The sequence below is a fragment of the Hordeum vulgare genome, chromosome 7H (genome assembly GCF_904849725.1).
Source record: "Hordeum vulgare subsp. vulgare chromosome 7H, MorexV3_pseudomolecules_assembly, whole genome shotgun sequence".
Classification (NCBI taxonomy): domain Eukaryota; kingdom Viridiplantae; phylum Streptophyta; class Magnoliopsida; order Poales; family Poaceae; genus Hordeum; species Hordeum vulgare.
In genome coordinates, this window is record NC_058524.1 from 266,298,712 (window position 1) to 266,315,820 (window position 17,109).

At 42.9% G+C, this 17,109-nt stretch overlaps 1 protein-coding gene across 1 annotated transcript; it reads left to right on the plus strand.

Moving 5' to 3' along the window:
• The first annotated feature begins 11,876 nt into the window (after positions 1–11,876).
• On the plus strand, positions 11,877–15,324 carry LOC123410167 (GTP-binding protein ypt1-like). The gene is made up of 7 exons (XM_045103063.1): positions 11,877–12,499; positions 12,604–12,676; positions 12,766–12,813; positions 12,943–12,990; positions 13,306–13,367; positions 13,611–13,669; positions 14,939–15,324. Exons 1-6 carry the CDS (start codon positions 12,483–12,485, stop codon positions 13,615–13,617), a joined length of 255 nt encoding a protein of 84 aa, XP_044958998.1. The 5' UTR covers positions 11,877–12,482; the 3' UTR covers positions 13,618–13,669; positions 14,939–15,324.
• The last annotated feature ends 1,785 nt before the right edge of the window (positions 15,325–17,109 follow it).

The window sequence follows — 17,109 nt, forward strand, 5'->3', positions numbered from 1 at the left end:
AGCGCGCGTGCCACCGTGATGGCTCGGACGTCGAGGCCCCCCTCTTATAATGTGTTGGCGTCCGTGCCCCCTCTTCCTAGGGTTCCTCCTCTCCTATCCGCCGCCATCCCCCTCAGGTGAGTCTGTGTAGAAGTCTAGCAGAGAGAGAGAGAAGGGCGCCGGCGTCGTTTACCCCGCTCCCGTCGTCGTCCGGAGCCGCCGCAATGTCCAGGGGCACGGGAGAGGTGCCCGCGCCCCATACCTGTCCTCGGTGAGGCCGGGGAGCGTCCTCACCGACGCCTAGCACCTCGTCAACGTCTCGTACCCAGAGTTTTTCGTCCTCTACTTCGGCTGCAGCATGGTCCTCATCAACGCCTCTTCTTCCCCTTCGGATCATCCCGTTCCGGCCTCTTCCTCCTCCGATCGGCGCCTCTCCTTCCTTCCCTAGGTGAGCCCTAGCTCTTCTCCCTTCCCCTCGCTAGATCCGGCCAGAATTCATCGTTGTGCTTCTCTGTTCAGGCGTGAGCACTAGTTGCAGGTCTAGGTGATGGTGTGTTGTTGTAGTGTTCGGTCTTGCGTGGATCAGTGCATACCTCATAGTAGCAGTGCATAGCATAGGTGCTCATTTCTCTGGCGCGGTGCAACAGTAGTAGCAGAGCATGCCCCAGCGGCCTACCTCTCACCGGCGTCTATTTGTGGGCAGAGCAGAGAGACCCGATGGTATACCTAGGATACCCCCTCTGTTCTGTCAGACTCCGAAGCATACCGTAGTGGCGCAGCTGTTGTGTGTGTTGTATGCAGGTGCTGGGTTCGATTCCCAGAGAGAGCACCCCCCCCCTTTTTTTGGTTCTTTTCTGTTGACAGTAGCATAGCTGCATGCAGAGTAGATATCTCTGTTAACCTCCCTTCTTTGTCGAAGCAGTGGCAGTAGCAGGGTGAAAATAGCAGCAGGTGAGGTCCAGAGGGGCTTGGGTTCGAACCCCGGCCCCTCCCAAGCCCTTTTTTTTGTTTCCATGTTTCATTTTGTTGTGTATTTTTGTCGCTTGCCACAGTGTGCTACTGGTGCTTGTGAGGCAGGATATGTAGGCTATTTTAGTTTCATCTTTGTTGTGTATTTTTTTTATTTTGCTAGCATGTGAGAATATCATGTGAGTAGGTTCCATGAGAGTGTGTGTGTAGGTGAAGGACTTGTATGCATGTGTAGGTGTTGTGGGTTGTTGTGCTTATGCCTTTGATGCACAAGTGAGTGAGTGTGCGGATGGGCTTTCCCCTCCCCACATACCTTGTGTATGTGTGTGTGTGTAATGGCACTAGGAGTGCATGTGTGGTTTATCGTGTGTAGGAGTGCCTGTCTAGGTTTGGGTGTATGTAGATATATGTTGCTAGTTCATGTGTGTAGATGGGGTATCCATGTGGTGCAAGTGAGTAGTATATGTGGGTGTATTTCCCATGAGCATGTTGGATGTGATGTGTGTGAGTGTGTGTGTGCTATGTGTGTGTGCGTCACACATGCCATGGCATGAAATGCCATGATAAGCACATGAGTTGGATGGTGTAGGTGCTCTTATGCTTATGCTTGTTGTAGGTGTGAGGGTATGGTGATGTGCTAGGGCACACATACATGAGGTCAAAACCATCATGTCACCATTGGCCTTGTGAGAGTGTGCACTAGCTTGGGTAGGTGTAGTTCTAGTGAATAGCACATGTGATGACGCACTATTCATGATATGTGATTCTATGTAGTTTTTCTTTTCTAGTTTGTGCCCATTTGTTCTATACAAGTGCATAGGTATTATATATGTTTTTGGGTAGAATCATCCCAGGAATCCATTGGTGAAGTCAGTTTTGCCATTGGAACAATTTCTGGAGAAGACTTATTTCAGTTTTGTTCTATGTTTAGAGCTTGGTTCCATGAGATGTGGTGAGCCCAAGAGTTTGATTCTTGGTTGTGGCAGTAGAGGGTGACCCCCTCTACCACATATTGGTTTTGTTTCATGCTTAGGAACCCATATGTGCAAGTTGTGCCCATTCTAAGTAGGCATGAGGCTGAAATTCCAGATTAGTGAAAATCTGTGATTTTCACTAAGTCTGAGAATCTGTTTATATTTTCTTCTCCTGTTGATGAGCTTGTGCAGGTCAATGTGTTGTGATTCAGCCTTAGCTTTCAACTGGAAAGTTGAAGCTTATGTGTTTTCTAGCTCCCTGTAAATTTTCATTCCATTTGGAGTCGTGTATATATTGTTTTGGGTGCTGTCAAAATGCTTCAGAGCATAAACAACTAGTGAGAATCTGGAATTTTCACAAAGTCCGTGAAAAACTGATATTTTTGGCCAAGTTAGCAGCTGTGTAACTTTCTGTGTGAAACTCCTTTGTGTGATCTTTTTGCTTGTGCTTGTAGTACTCTTGGATAGCTACTGCCACATATCTTATTTGTCATGTTTGGGTGGTTGTAGGTGCTTTGCATGTAGCTCTCAAAAGGCTATGATGCTGTTTGTGGCAGATTGTGTAGTTTTGGGGTTTTGATGATTGTGAGTGCATAGATGATAGTGTGGTGTGAGTCTTTGCTCCACCCCATCCATGTTGGTTTGTTTTATGTCTTGGCTCGGGGTGGGCATAAAAACCGACGAACCGAAAACCGAACCGATGCCGAAACCGAATAAACCGAATTTTCGGTTTTTTTGACTGTTATAGGAACATTCGATTTTCAAGTCCACTAATCGAATAGACTTCGGTCGGTTCGGTTTTCATCCCGGTTAACCGAATAATAACCGAATAGTAATAGTCAACGTCTAAAAAACGTAAAGAACGATGCGAAAGCACGCACGTTGAACGTCTCCCGGGAATCACGACCACGATAGCAGTTTTTTCTGAAAGTTCCCACGATCGCAACTTTTTTTAGGGGAACGGTAGAAGCTTTTTTAGGGGAACGATCGCAGCTACCAACACGTACTGCGCACGCGTCTCACATGACATGGGCCTAGGTGACGAAGCATGCAAGGCCCGACTCACCTGGGATATTTTATCGACTCACCAGGACAACTCGTTCCTTTTTAGTCCCACATCGCGTGGCCTAGGAGTTGAGGCAAGTAATTTTGCCTATATAAGAGGGAGTCATTGCTGCAATTCAAGCGCAAGTACTTCATGCGTGTTCCTTCGGTATAAAACCAAAAACCGCACCGAATATTCGGTTAACCGAATTTTCGGTTAGTAATTTTAACCTACCATTTTCGGTTATTGATTTTACTAACCGAACTTCAAATAAAACCGAATGATAGAAACTGAATTTTGGGTTTATACTGAACGCCCACCCCTAGTCTTGGCAACCTGGAAACACCAGAGTTATGCCATTGGAGGGTGTTGTGGTGTATTTGGCACGTGGGACGTCATTTCTTGTTTCGTTGTTTCTCGTTGATCCGTAGCTCCGTTTGTAATGTTCTTTATATGCTTTTGCATCGTTTTCAGGTGATGCATCTGATCATGTCATTCTCATGCATGTCCAGATAGCTTAGGGTGCAGTTCTGTACAGGAATATGTATTTACTTCTCATGCTTGTGCTAGTCAGTAGAATAGAGATGCATGTTCATTTTCATCTCATGCATCATGTGCTTGTTGCATCTTGAGGTGTTGTTGTTCACTGGATGTTATTTTTATGTTGGGTAGCACGTGGATTCGGGAGAGTACGTGGATTCGGGAGAGTACGTGCAGGACGAACAAGAGCAGTTCCTAGCTGAGGATATCACACGCAAGATGATATGACCTTGATTCCATCTCTAGACTTGTTATGCTAGATTACGTTTCTTCCATCATATGCTTGCTGCCTACCACTGAAATAATTGCCGCCTGAATTGCAATATTTGTCACAAAATTATTTGACCGGTTAACAGATTGCCAGGTAGATCATTTGACTGGTCAACAGAGTGTAATACGGTGCTATACGGTGAGTCACTGACAGTATAATCACCTCTTCACGTATATAGTGACAGTAATGAGCGTATTACGAAGTTCAGTGACCGTGTCGTGCTTTTGCTTTAAATACAGTGACCGCTAGTGTATTTATCTCTTTAATTTTTTCTGTCTTGTTAGGTGCAGTGATTGAGTGGCTGAAATATGAGATGGTGCAGCAACTGAGACCAGCGCCGGATCAGTTGCTCGCACCGGTGCCATCGTTGTCTTCATCGCCCACATCGTCGGCAAAGAGGAAGGTGGAGGGCATCAATACGGAAGCAAACGCGAGCGACCTGCGAAGTTGGATGAGCTCCACGCAGTTGTGGACCTGCGGGAGCCATAGCATCACCACCAACAGCAATGTCAACATCGTCAAGAAGCAGACAACCCATAGAAGCTCTGGTGGCTCCAGTGTGAAGAGCCTCTCTGTAGTTCGATAGCGCTCGTGGTGCAGCTCGTTGGCAGTGCAACATATGAACAACACCACCGTGAAGTTCAAGCGGTCGGGTGCGTAGAGTGCACCTGTGCGGTTCAACGACGAATCGGAGCGGGAGCAGCCAGTGTGCACTGGCAAATAGCTTATCCTGTTCAATTTTGTCTTGTTCTAATTATATTCAAACTATAGGCCAGGTGACTAATATACCTCTGTTGCTGACTAACCGACTTGCATAGTAGGCCAAAGTGCAAGCAATTCTGACGACTCCTACATTATAGAGAAGCCTCAGCATCAGTCGGCCAATGAGCCGACGAAGGAACTAAAGGCCATGGAATCATCCAAGGCGCACATCGGTGACGGGGGGCGCTCTTCTTCTGCCATCATCGTCGCCGAGGTCTGCAACCTCACACGCAATGTCGACAGCAGCAAGTACGATCGTAACCACGTGGCCATCGGCCCGTACAACTACCCTCGTCCACAGAGATCGCCTACTTCACGGGCATATGTCGTGCAATTCTTCATGTGTGTGAGTGCAGCTCATGAGCTGCATTTCTTTCGAATTTTTCTATGACATAGGATGTGTGGTTGCTGGATGCACTTTTTCTGAAGTTCTATAATTTGTATCTACTAGAGGTTCATTTTATCACACCGAAGCGATTCGTTTCATAAAAAGAAGTCCGTCGACGATTATATAGAGGTTCTTTTGCAGTTAGTCTACTGGAGGTTCTTTTTGTAGTTGGGTGTCACAAGTACTACATCACATTGTTACTTCTATCTATGCAAGCCTGGATGTATGTACCAATATTTTGCTTTTGGAAGAGGTTCACTTCAATGTGCAATGCGGTCCTCTAGTTTGCAAAAAGAATTTATGTTTTTGTTTGAAGAAATTTGCTTCATTTTCTTACTCATGCATTGCATCTAGCATTGTGTCGCGGTTCATTTTCTTATGATGCGGTTTGCTTTCTTCGCCTCTATAAATATTCCTCTCCGAGCAGTTCGTTATCTTTGCACATGCAGCAAAAAGAGAAGCAAAAAATAAAATTATGCAGTCCACTCGTTCAGTACCTATGGTCCAGTCGTCAAGGCAACGTGTGAAAAATACATATCAGACAAAAGAAAATTAATGTTGTGCACTTTTCCATTGGATGTAGTGCGGTTTCTGTCAAAAAGCAATGCGCTCTTCTATCCGATGTGGTTCACACGTTGTTTTGGGTGTCGCGAAAAAACAGTGTCCGTGTTTTGGTAATTTCAAAACTGCTCTTAAACCATAAGGAATTAGAGAGAGTGTTGTACATGAAAAAAATGTGACTCGTCGATATCTTTCCAATGCCGTATCATTTGCATCGTCCCGACTAGCGGTTTGGAAAAAAAATACGAAAATATGCTTGCTGCAACTCATAGGTAGACACACCATTTTCAAAATTCGTTTAAAACCGCGAGGAATCTCAACAAATGGCCAACATAGAAAGTTGCGCTTATTCCACGACTTTTCAACACCGTATCATATGCCTCGTTTCGATGAACGGTTTAAAAACTGCAGCGAAAATAGTCCCAAAAAATTTGAAAAACAGAATTCCATCTTTTAGTAAATTTGAAATTACTCTCAAACCGTAAGGAATTAGAGATAGTAATCTACATAAAAAAGATGCGTCTCAACAATATATTTCCAACGCCATATCATTTTCTTAATTCCGACGAGCGTTTTGGAAAAAATCACGAAAATACGCTCGCTGCACCCGTCATGTGGACACCATTTTCGAAACTGCCCTCAAACCGTGAGGAATCACGAAAAATGTTCAACATGACGGAATTGGAGATTTTCCGTAGCAATGCAACAGTATACTACACACCTTTTTTGACAAACGGTTTAAAAACTGGAGACAAAACGGTGTCGAAACATCGTGTGCAGTTTTTCCTCGTGACATTGCACTATTTCCTTTGATAAGGATGAAGTGCACTAACGTTGAGCGTGCAAGTGGGAAGTGTGTGCAGAATAACTATTTTGCTAATATTAGCAGAATAGACCGGCTTTATATATTATACTATATATATATAATATATATATATACATATATATAGTGTGTGTGTAAGTTTTGATTTCCACGCCGACCGTTTGACAATGAGTAGCGTGTCTTCTTATTCGAGAGGTCATGGTTGGCCAAGGCCCGTTGTCTTTTACGAAAGAGCGGTTTGAGACCGTTTTCACTGACATGTTCCATCCTGGAGATCGTGCCCCCTTTTTCAGGGATATGGATTATGGTTCGGGTTATCCCACGCGCCCATTACCACACGATTTTATCGGGAAATGGCAGAGTTTACGGCGCGGTTGTGGGGCTTTTGGTATTTTGGCAAGCTATAAAAGGTCAAACCGTCACCTCAGCCCATTCATGCACCTCAGATCTCACAACACTATCGCCATTCCCTGCCTCCCAAGCTCCAATGCTCAAGTTTTTCTTCTCATCCCATCCTTTCGAATAACTTCATCAAGCCGGCGATGGCAAGTGTCGGTTCCAAGGGAAACTGGGAGGCCTCCTCTGTTACTAAGAAGGACATCCTCGAGCTAAAGAGCTACGACTACCTGCCAAAAAACATAGCACATCATACTCCGGAGAAAGCTCGGGCCATCCACACACCCAAAGATGGCGAAAGAGTGGTTTTTGTCCCCCATTTCATTCGGGGTTTCAGTTTTCGCCTTCACCCATTCATTCACGGGGTCATGTTCTACTATGGTCTTGACTTCCACGATCTCCCCCCGAACTCCATCACCCACCTCTCCACCTTCATCACGGTCTGCAAGGCCTTCTTGCAGCTCCAACCCCACTTTGGCCTATGGCAATAATTGGGATTCTTTCCGGTAATTACCGTATTATGAGGACTTCATGTACTCACTATGTGTTAATGCTTTGTTCCGGTTCTGTATTAAAAGGAGGCCTTAATATCCCTTAGTTTCCTTATGAACCCTTCTGCCACGGGAGGGTATGACAAAATATGCCATGCAAGTTCTTTTCCATAAGCACGTACGACTATTTACGGAATACATGCCTGCATTATATCGATGAACGGGAGCTAGTTCTGTGTCGCCCTATGTTATGACTGATATATGATAAATATTATCCAGCAATATCACTCATCTAGTGCCTACGAGTTTTCCACATATTGTTCTTGCTAAGTTACTATGATATATATTGTTGTCACAACTGCTAGAAAACTGCTATCATTGTTACCGTTACTATTGCTATTGTTACTGTTACTGCTCCAACACTACAAGAAGTATGTCAACTAACGACCTTCTCTCAGTGACACTCGCAGAATTGGTCGTAAATATACGACCATTTGAGACCAATTGGTCGTAAGCTGTCTGAAGGGGTCCTAACCTCAAAAACTAACGACCTTTTTCATCACAAAGGTCGTAACTTCCTTACTGGAAAAGGTTGTAAAGCACATAGCCATGTTTCACTGCCTAATTTGTAGCTAATTACGACCAATATGGATGGTCATAGCTATGACTAGGTGCCACATCATCAGTTTTGTCTACATGTCATGTCCATGTGTTATTTTTTGCCTAGTTTGTGAAGCAACCTACTATTCTGTCATTTCAAAAATTCTCATAAATACTTTGGATCATATATTCCTCAAATATGTGAAAACCCTTCCTTCCATAGTTCGAAAATAATTCAGCAATATTCATTTTCCTATTCTGTTCAGAATAGCACTTTGTAAAGGAAGTGTTATTTCTATTTCTTTGATGACCCTCACATTTTTGGGCACTCTTTCCTATCCAAATCATTACCTCATGAAAACTTTCGTAACCATTTGCCTAGTAAATATTTCTCAGCAAATTTCCAAAGTTTGCGTTCAACTAACAGCTTTGTGAAGGAAGTACTAGATAGGAATATCCTGATGAGTTGAATTTTTTCCACATCTTCTATGTGCCCAAAACATAGCTCTCCACAAAATTTTAGCCCCATCTAACAATCCATGTGAGCCCATCATCCAATCTTTGTTTCTGGTAATATTTTTAGTTTGTGAAGCAACTACATTTTATATTGCTTTATAGTTGATGAAAATTTACCATGTAATAAAACTGGCCATATAACCTCACTCCACCAAGTTTTAGCTCATTTAATTCAGCCAGTTTCCCTCAATATTTTTCCCAATATTCTGTTCAGTAGAGAGCATTGTGAAGGAAGTACAATTTTTGTTTATCCAAATTTTATGAATTTTTTACAGTGCCTTAATGTGCCCAAATTATCATCCTCCTCCAAATTTCAGCTGAATCCAATCATCTATGTGAGCCCAGTTTCAATTACCATTTTTGTCCAGATTGACACATTGTGAAGGAAGTGTCACTTTGGCATGTCCAAATGGTATAATTTTTTTACATTGCCTTCATATGCCCTAATTAAGATCATACACCAAATTTCAGCTCAATCCATTGATTCATTTGATCTCAACTTCAATATCCATCTGCACAGTGTGGTACTTTGCAAAGCAAGTGTCACCTAGGTTCATCCATTTGAGCTAAAATTTTGGCAAGAGAGACTCCTTAGTAGATGATCATCTTGAGCCAAAATTTAGGCCCATTGTCTATGTGCATTACCCGCACCGCTAATCAAACACTTGACTGCTAATTCATGTTTGAGCTTAGTTCGGTCTCCTTGTGAGATTCTCTATTGTATTCTTCTTCCTGACACCTATCGAGAGAGTGTGTAACCCACCAGACATGCCAATTCCACCCAAAATGTGTGGCAACGCAATGGTAACGCGGTGACCACACGGTTCGCATGCAATTTCACGCGCTCTGGAGTTGGGGGCCTCGACCACCATCCAAACCTCGGCGTCAAGCCACCACACCATGTAATTCTTATTAAATAGATACTTATGTACCTACAAATGATTTTCGGGAAAAATAAAGAGCAAATTATAATACAGCTGCAGTTCAAATTTGACCCGCTTCCTACTGAATCAGCGGCAATTTGTCTTTTTCACTAGAGGTGGATAAAAGCTTTTAACACCCAACCATTTTGTCAATTATACATTAAATATGGCCTAGTATTTTAGAAAAATGATTTGGTACAATTTTGAAACAAATATATGGTAGGTCCTTCATAAAAAACTCATTTCGGGCACTTGAAAAATGGAAAATGAATTTTTCATACAAGGAAAATGAAAACTTCGTTAATCAACATTGTTTGCCATTCCAATATGCACCCTTGTGCATAATATTAGATCGTTTCAGCAAACTATGCCATAAATCTGGCCATAAGATTGATCATTTGGCTTGAAAGTCATGAATCTTCACACACGATAACCCATTTTTTAGAACACTTTCTAAAAAATAATCACTGTGTTACAAGTTTATTATTTTTCCTGATAACTTGATCACATATTATGACACAATGCGAAGGTTGTGCATTTTTTTTGATTTTTTTTAATTTGTTGTGCCCGTTTCAAAATGCGGTCGAAACGTCGGGCATGACCGTTCATAGCTAGGGGTTGAATATTGCCAAAATTTTGTTGGATCTCTGATTAGACAGATAGTTCTTTACCTAAAAATGATTTTAATAAAAAATCATGAGAAAACTATGAGACACCTCTACTTCAAATTTGACCCGCTTCCTGCTGAATCGGCGACAATTTGTCTTCTTCACTTGAGGTGGATAAAAGCTTTTAACACCCAACCATTTTGTCAATTGTACATTAAATATGGCCTAGTATTTTAGAAAAATGATTTGGTACAATATTGAAACAAATATATGGTAGGTCCTTCACAAAAAAACTCATTTTGGGCACTTGAGAAATGGAAAATTTATTTTTCATACAAGGAAAATGAGAACTTCCTTAATCAACGTTGTTTGACATTCCAATATGCACCCTTGTGCATAATATTAGATCGTTTCAACAAACTATGCCATGAATGTGGCCATAAGATTGATAATTTAACTTGAAAGCCATAAATCTTCACACACGATAGCCCATTTCTCATAACACTTTTTTTAAAATAATCATTGTATTACAAGTTTATTATTTTTCCTCATAACTTGGTCACATATTATAACACAACGCGAAGGTTTTGCATTTTTTGTTTTTTTTTAATTTGTTATACCCGTTTCAAAATGCGGTTGAAACGGCGGGTGTGACCGTTCATACCTAATAGTTGAATCTTGGAAAACTTTGTATGTTTCTCTGATTAAATAGATACTTGTGTGCCTAAAAATCATTTTTGGTAAAAATAAAGAGCAAACTATGAGGCAGTTGTAGTTCAAATTTGACTCGCTTCCAGCTGATTCGACGAAAATTTGTCTTTTCACGAGAGGTGGATAAAAGCTTTTGACACCCAACCATTTGGTCAATTGTACATTAAATATGTCCTAGTATTTTAGAAAAATAATTTGGTCCAATTTTAAAACAAATATATGATATGTCCTTCACAAAACAAAACTCATTTTGGACACTCGAAAAATGGAAAACGATTTTTTCGTTCAAAGAAAAATGAAAACTTCTTAGGCAACATCGTTTTCCTTTACAATATGCACCCTTGCGCACAATATGGGAACATTTGAAAAAACTATGCCATGGATGTGGCCATAAGATTGGTTATTTGGCTTAAAACCATGAATCTTCAAACATGATAGCTCATTCTGAGAATACTTTTTTTAAAATAATTACAGTATTACAAGTTTATTATTTTTCTTGGTAACTTGGTCACATATGATGAAACAACGCAAAGATTTTGCATTTTTTTGTTTTTGTTTGAATTTGTTATGTCTGTTTCAAAATGCGGTCGAAACGGCTAGCATGACCGTTCGTATCTAGGGGTTGAATCTTGCTAAATTTTTGTTGGATCTCTGATTAAATAGATACTTCTTTGCCTAAAAATGATTTTTGGAAGAAATCATGAGAAAACTATGAGGTACCTCTAGTTCAAATTTGACCCGCTTTCTGCTGAATCGACGGTAATTTGTCTTTTTTACGAGAGGTGGATAAAAGTTTTTGACACCCAACCATTTGGTCAATTGTATATTAAATATGCACTAGTATTTTAGAAAATTGATGGAATCCAATTTTGCAGCAAATATTTGATAGATTCTTCACAAAAAAACCATTTTTGTCACTTGAAAAATGGTTAAAAATATCTACAAAGATCGGAAATGCATACAAATCGGTCCTCGTCCATAAAATGTGGTCTACTGTAGTGAAAATTCGTGTGGTGCCCTTTTAAAAAATATTTTTAATAGATGCTTCACACTTTAGATGATCATAACGTCATTAAAGCTTACACTTTGTTCTGATTGGTCTATGAGCATATCACGCGGATCAAGCATCAGAGACCGTCGGATACTGAAGATCTAACGGCCTACAACCCTCACCCCCACCCGGAAGTAGCTCCCCTAGCGTACACCACATGCCGTTGAGAGCACTGACATGTGGGCCTAATTCCTCGTGGGCCCACCTGTCACTGAACGAATGCCACCCTCTCCCTGCACACCTCTCACCCACCGCGAGCTCCTGTCCCCCTCTCCCCCGCACACCACTCCTCTCCCCACAACCCGCAACACAAACCCTAACCCTCCCATCTGACCCATGTACCCTCTCCCCAATTGGGCCGCCGCCGCCCATCTACGGCGGCTAATCCCACCTCCTCGCCTTCATTGATGACCACCTGCTCCCACGCGCCAGCTCCTTCCCCTCATCGCCTCGCTCCTCGCCTTCCCCGCCGACCACCCGCTCCGCGACCACCTCGTCGCCACCGCCGCCTCTGGCCTCGCCTTCGTGTTCTCCGTGCCGGTCTCCGACCACCTACAAGGTAGAGTCGTACCTCTCCCTATCTCCCATGGTGTCAGATCAAGCCGACGAGGTCAGCCCGCGGCCAGATCCGCCATGGCCACATCGGGCCTGCCGGATCCGTGTCGTCGTCGAGCTGGATCCTCCTCGGAGGCCATGCGAGGACGATGGTCGTTGACGACGGCGTCGGCAGGTGCGTCGAGGTCCCTCCTCCATCTTCATCCCCCTCCCCTCCCCTCCACCGATCTGCACACCCCATCCACCGTCCTCGGATCCCCTCCAGCAGCCCTCCCCCTCTTTCAACTCTGAATCCGCCGGAGCCCAGCCGACGCCCGCCATGAGCACCTCCGAGTAGTAAGTCCCCGCCGCCGATCTTTCTTTATTTCTTGCTTGAGTTTTCTATTTCTCTTTGGTCCCGGTGGGTAATTCATCTGACGCGCGTGGGCTGCTTGCTGCAGCGACTACCTCTTGAAGCTGCTCCTCATCGGCGACTCCTCCATCGGCAAGTCGTGCCTCCTCCTCCGCTTCGCCGTGAGAAACCCCGACCCTCTTCCGATTGGGAATACCTTGCATCTCTCTTTTTCCCCTCTTGTATAAGGTTTGGTTGATCCCTTTTGCAGGACAATTCGTACGGCGGCAACTACATCAACACCACCGGCGTTGATTTCGTAAGTACAGTAACAGTACAGATGATCCCTTTTTTGCTGCGGTTGATTGATGGAGCTCCATTAAGCAGCTGCTGCCTGCAAGTACTACAGGGCTTCTGACTGAATCTTCTCAACTCTTTTTCATGGCAGAAAATCCGGACCGTCGAGCTCGACGGCAAGTCGGTGAAGCTGCAGATTGTGAGTTCCAGTTCACAGGAACTTTGCTAGTGCCAGTTCATTCGTAGTTATATGTGTGCATGGTCTAGAAATGTTCCCGTTATTAGCTCGAGAACATGTGATGCCGGCCATATTGTAGGTTCTAAATATGTGTGAGTCTGACAGTGTATGTGTGTGTGGGTCTGGTTCTACATGTTTTACTTAAAAGTGAGATTTTATTTTTCTTCATCTTTTAGGGGAGAAACTTTTGATCTGTTCAACGACTCTCAAGATAGTATAAATAACATCAGAAATAAAAATTACGTTCATGTGTGTAGATTTCTTTTGTTTTATCAGAATCTCTTGACAACCGTCTTGGTCTTCTTTGGACTCGCACGGAAAGAGAGCATTAACCAATGGTGAGAGACTCTCTTTCCAGCTCAGTTCACTTATCTAAAGTGTAAAGCTTTCAGAAATCAGTTTGCAGTGTTGAATCAATACACATCTTTTATCTTGAATTTTGGTAGTATGAAAAACACATTAGTAAATCTGAATAACTTTGACATATTTTCTCTATTATCTTGCACTGGATTGGTACCTGTGATTGCCTTGTACAAATATATCTTAATTCTGCTAACACCGATCCTTGTGTATGTTTATAGTTGTTAGTTCTTTGATCTGTCCACCGAGGAAGAGGGGGCATCTTTGATCTGTCCACAACGTAAGTGCTTGGTCTGTCCCACTCTCTTCCTTTGCTACGTGATGGTGATCTCTTTGTCTTATTTGTACACATTGGTTAATCTGCTATTCTTGTGATTTTCCAATTCTATGTCTAAGAAATGAATCTGAAGCCTTTAATGAATTCAATGTATGGCCCTGTTTGGATCCCACTGCTAGAGCTAGTTTGAGCTAGTTTGAGCTGAACTAGCTCCCAAAGTATCCAAACACATGGGCTAGTTTGGGTTAGATGCAAACTAACCCATCAAAAAAACTAGCCCTGAGAAGAGGTGCTAATTGGAGCTAGTTGGGGATGGACAGCTAAAAATAATAATATTTTGACCGCATCAGATCCTTTCCTCGCCCCGCCCGCCGCGCGCGCCTCGCTCGGCCGCGCTCGCCCCGCCCGGCCACGCCGCGCGCGCCCCGCCCGGCCGCCCTCGCCCCGCCCGGCCGCCCTCGCCCCGCCGGCCTTGCTCGCCTCGCCCGGCCGCGCTCGCCCCCCCGGCCTTGCTCGCCCCGCCGGCCGCGCTCGTCCCGCTCCGCCGCGCTTGCCCCGCCCGCCGCGCTCGGCCAGGCCGCGCTAGCCCCGCCCGGCCGCCCGCGCCCCGCCCGCCTTGCTCGCCCGGCCCGGCCTTGCTCGCCCCGCCCGGCCTTGCTCGCCCCGCCGGCCTTGCTCGCCCCGCCCGGCCGCGCTCGCCTCGCCCGGCCGCGCTCGCCTTGCTCGCCCCGCCGGCCGCACCAGGCCTACACAAAAGCTGGGCACAACAAATCCTGGTTAAAAAATACACATGATTGAAAAAAATGCATTTATTGTCAAACTAACCTTTGCATCCAAACACCACCAAAGGCTAGAGTTAGTTCATGGTTAGACTAAAGTTAGAAACTAACTCTAACCTCTAGCCAAGTTAGAGTATCCAAACAGGGCCTATGATTGTGATGGGAATTATATGATATCTACATGTTTTTATCCTTGATCAGTATCGATTTTGGTATCTCTTAAGCGGCACATACTTTTCTCGTTCTGAGTTCCTAAGCATGGTATTATATTTTTTTTAGCTAGAGCATACAATCTTTAAATTTGATGAACATTAGTAGCTAACTAAGTTGTGCCCCATTGATGCCATGTTACTGTTAATTTGTTACTGCCATGGTGTTGATTGTAGTGTTTAGAATATGATGGGACACTTCTAGTCTGCAAGTAGAAGGCAGCGTTAGATTAATATGCAGCAAGCTGATCTATAGCAAATAATGTTGCATGTAACTTTTTTAGCTGGTTCCTCTTTTAGAGGAGCTCCACGCCTGAGATGTTTGGGAAGTGTGAAAACGTGAACAAAAGTGCAAAGTCGTGAAGCCCTATCCAGCAAAGAGTTGTTTATTCTATTTGACTATAATAGATGGTAAAAATTGTAATATTTTAATATTGTAATAAACTTTAAAGTTTGTAATAGACTAATATTGAAATGTGAAGCCAAGCGTGAGGTCGTGAAGCATAGGTCGTGAAGCCTATATGCAAAGAGTAGCATATCATGTATTGTGATAGTAGGGTGTAGTAGGCATATTTGAGTTGTAGTAGTGTAAAGATTGTAATAGACTAATTTAGTGTTTTTTGGACGAATTTCATTTGTTCTGTGATCTGTTCAAAATATTGATTTCGTATGTGATTTGTATACCTATGAAATGGAAACCTCACAAATTGTCTGACAAATTACAAAATTTATGGTGTCGATGCGAATTATGAGATCAGCATGACATGTGGGACCAATGTGACTAGTGGGACCAGTACAAAAATAAAATGAACAAAAAAGAAATCAATAGAAAGTAAAAGGCCACAACCCAAAATAAAAACGGCTAAAATGTTGGGGATTATTGGGACAGGCCCATGCAGCTAAGCACAATAAAGAGAAAAAAACATTAAATGGGCTGGATTAATGGGCTCGGCCCATTTAAAACACCAAATTGGACCGGGCTAATTCTATGCCACGTCAGCTTGCCATGTCAGATCCGACGTGGCGTGGGCAGATTGCTAGTGACCAAAATTATTTCAATGCTTTCCTTTGGTCGTAAAATCCTACGACCAATCCATCAAAAAGGTCGTTATAGTTCATTAGAGACCCTCAGCTTTTGACCGTTTGTTTTTGGTCTAAAAAGGTCGCAAATGGAAATCAATGACCATTCGGTGACCAATATTGAAGGTCGTTAGTTGACATATTTCTTGTAGTGCAACTGTTACCACTTGTATCAAAACTATCTTATTACTATGCTACTGATCACTGTGCTGCAAATACTAAATCTTCAAGTGTGGTTGAGTTGACAACTCAGCTGCTAATACCTGCAAATATTCTTTGACTCCCCTTGTGTCGAATCTATAAATTAGGGTTGAATACTCTACCACTGAAAACTATTCCAATCCCATATACTTGTGGGTTATCAAGAACATTTTCTGGCGCTTTTGTCGGGGAGCATAGCTATATTTGCTGAATCACTTAGGATATCTATTTATTGATCACTATGAAGAATATGAGAGATCCAAGAACCAAGATTGTTACCTCTAAGACGAGGGGAGGTAAGGAAGTGCCATCTAGCTCTATACTTGATTCACCCTCTATTCTGAATAGACTTGCAACACCACCACCACATGTTATAAATCCTCATATGTCGCAAGTTATTAATGATGTTACCTCTACTATGAATGATGCTTATGATTATGCTAGTAACTTGCTTGATGATACTATTCCACTTAGTGAATTTCTTGATAAACAACTTTCAAGAGCTAAAGAAATTGAGCATGCTGAAATTGATGATACTATTGAAACTGATGAAGCCTTTGCAACTAAAATATTGAAATACCTTTTATACATGACTATCCTAGAACTGAAATGCCTGAAATACCCGAAGGCTATGTTATGGATGAAGAAATAGCTAGAGACTTTCTTGCTTGTGACGATAGAGAAGATCTCAAGAAACTACTATGCAAGTTGAAAGAAAAATTCTTGAATGCTAGAATGAAATATGATCCTAAGTTTGCTACTTCACCTATCTTTGTTACCGATAAGTATTGTGAACTCTCTGTCAACCCACAGTTACTTTGGTTGAACCTGATCCTTTTCATGGCTATGAAAATGAAACTGTTGTGGCACATCTCACTAAGTTAAAAGATATAGCGACCCAATTTACTCATCATGAGAAAATTCGCTACTACTATATTCTCAAAAGAATTCCGTTCTCATTAAAGGGTGGTGCTTAGATTTGGTACAATACTCTTACTGCTGGCTATGTGCGTAGTCCCCGGGATATGATTTATTACTTACCTGAAAAATATTTTTCTGCTCATAAGAAACAAGCTGCCTTACAGGAAATGTTTAACTTTTTGCGAAATAAAGAAGAGAGTCTCCAACAAGCTTGGGGGAGGCTTCTCCAATTACTTAATGCTTTGCCTGATCA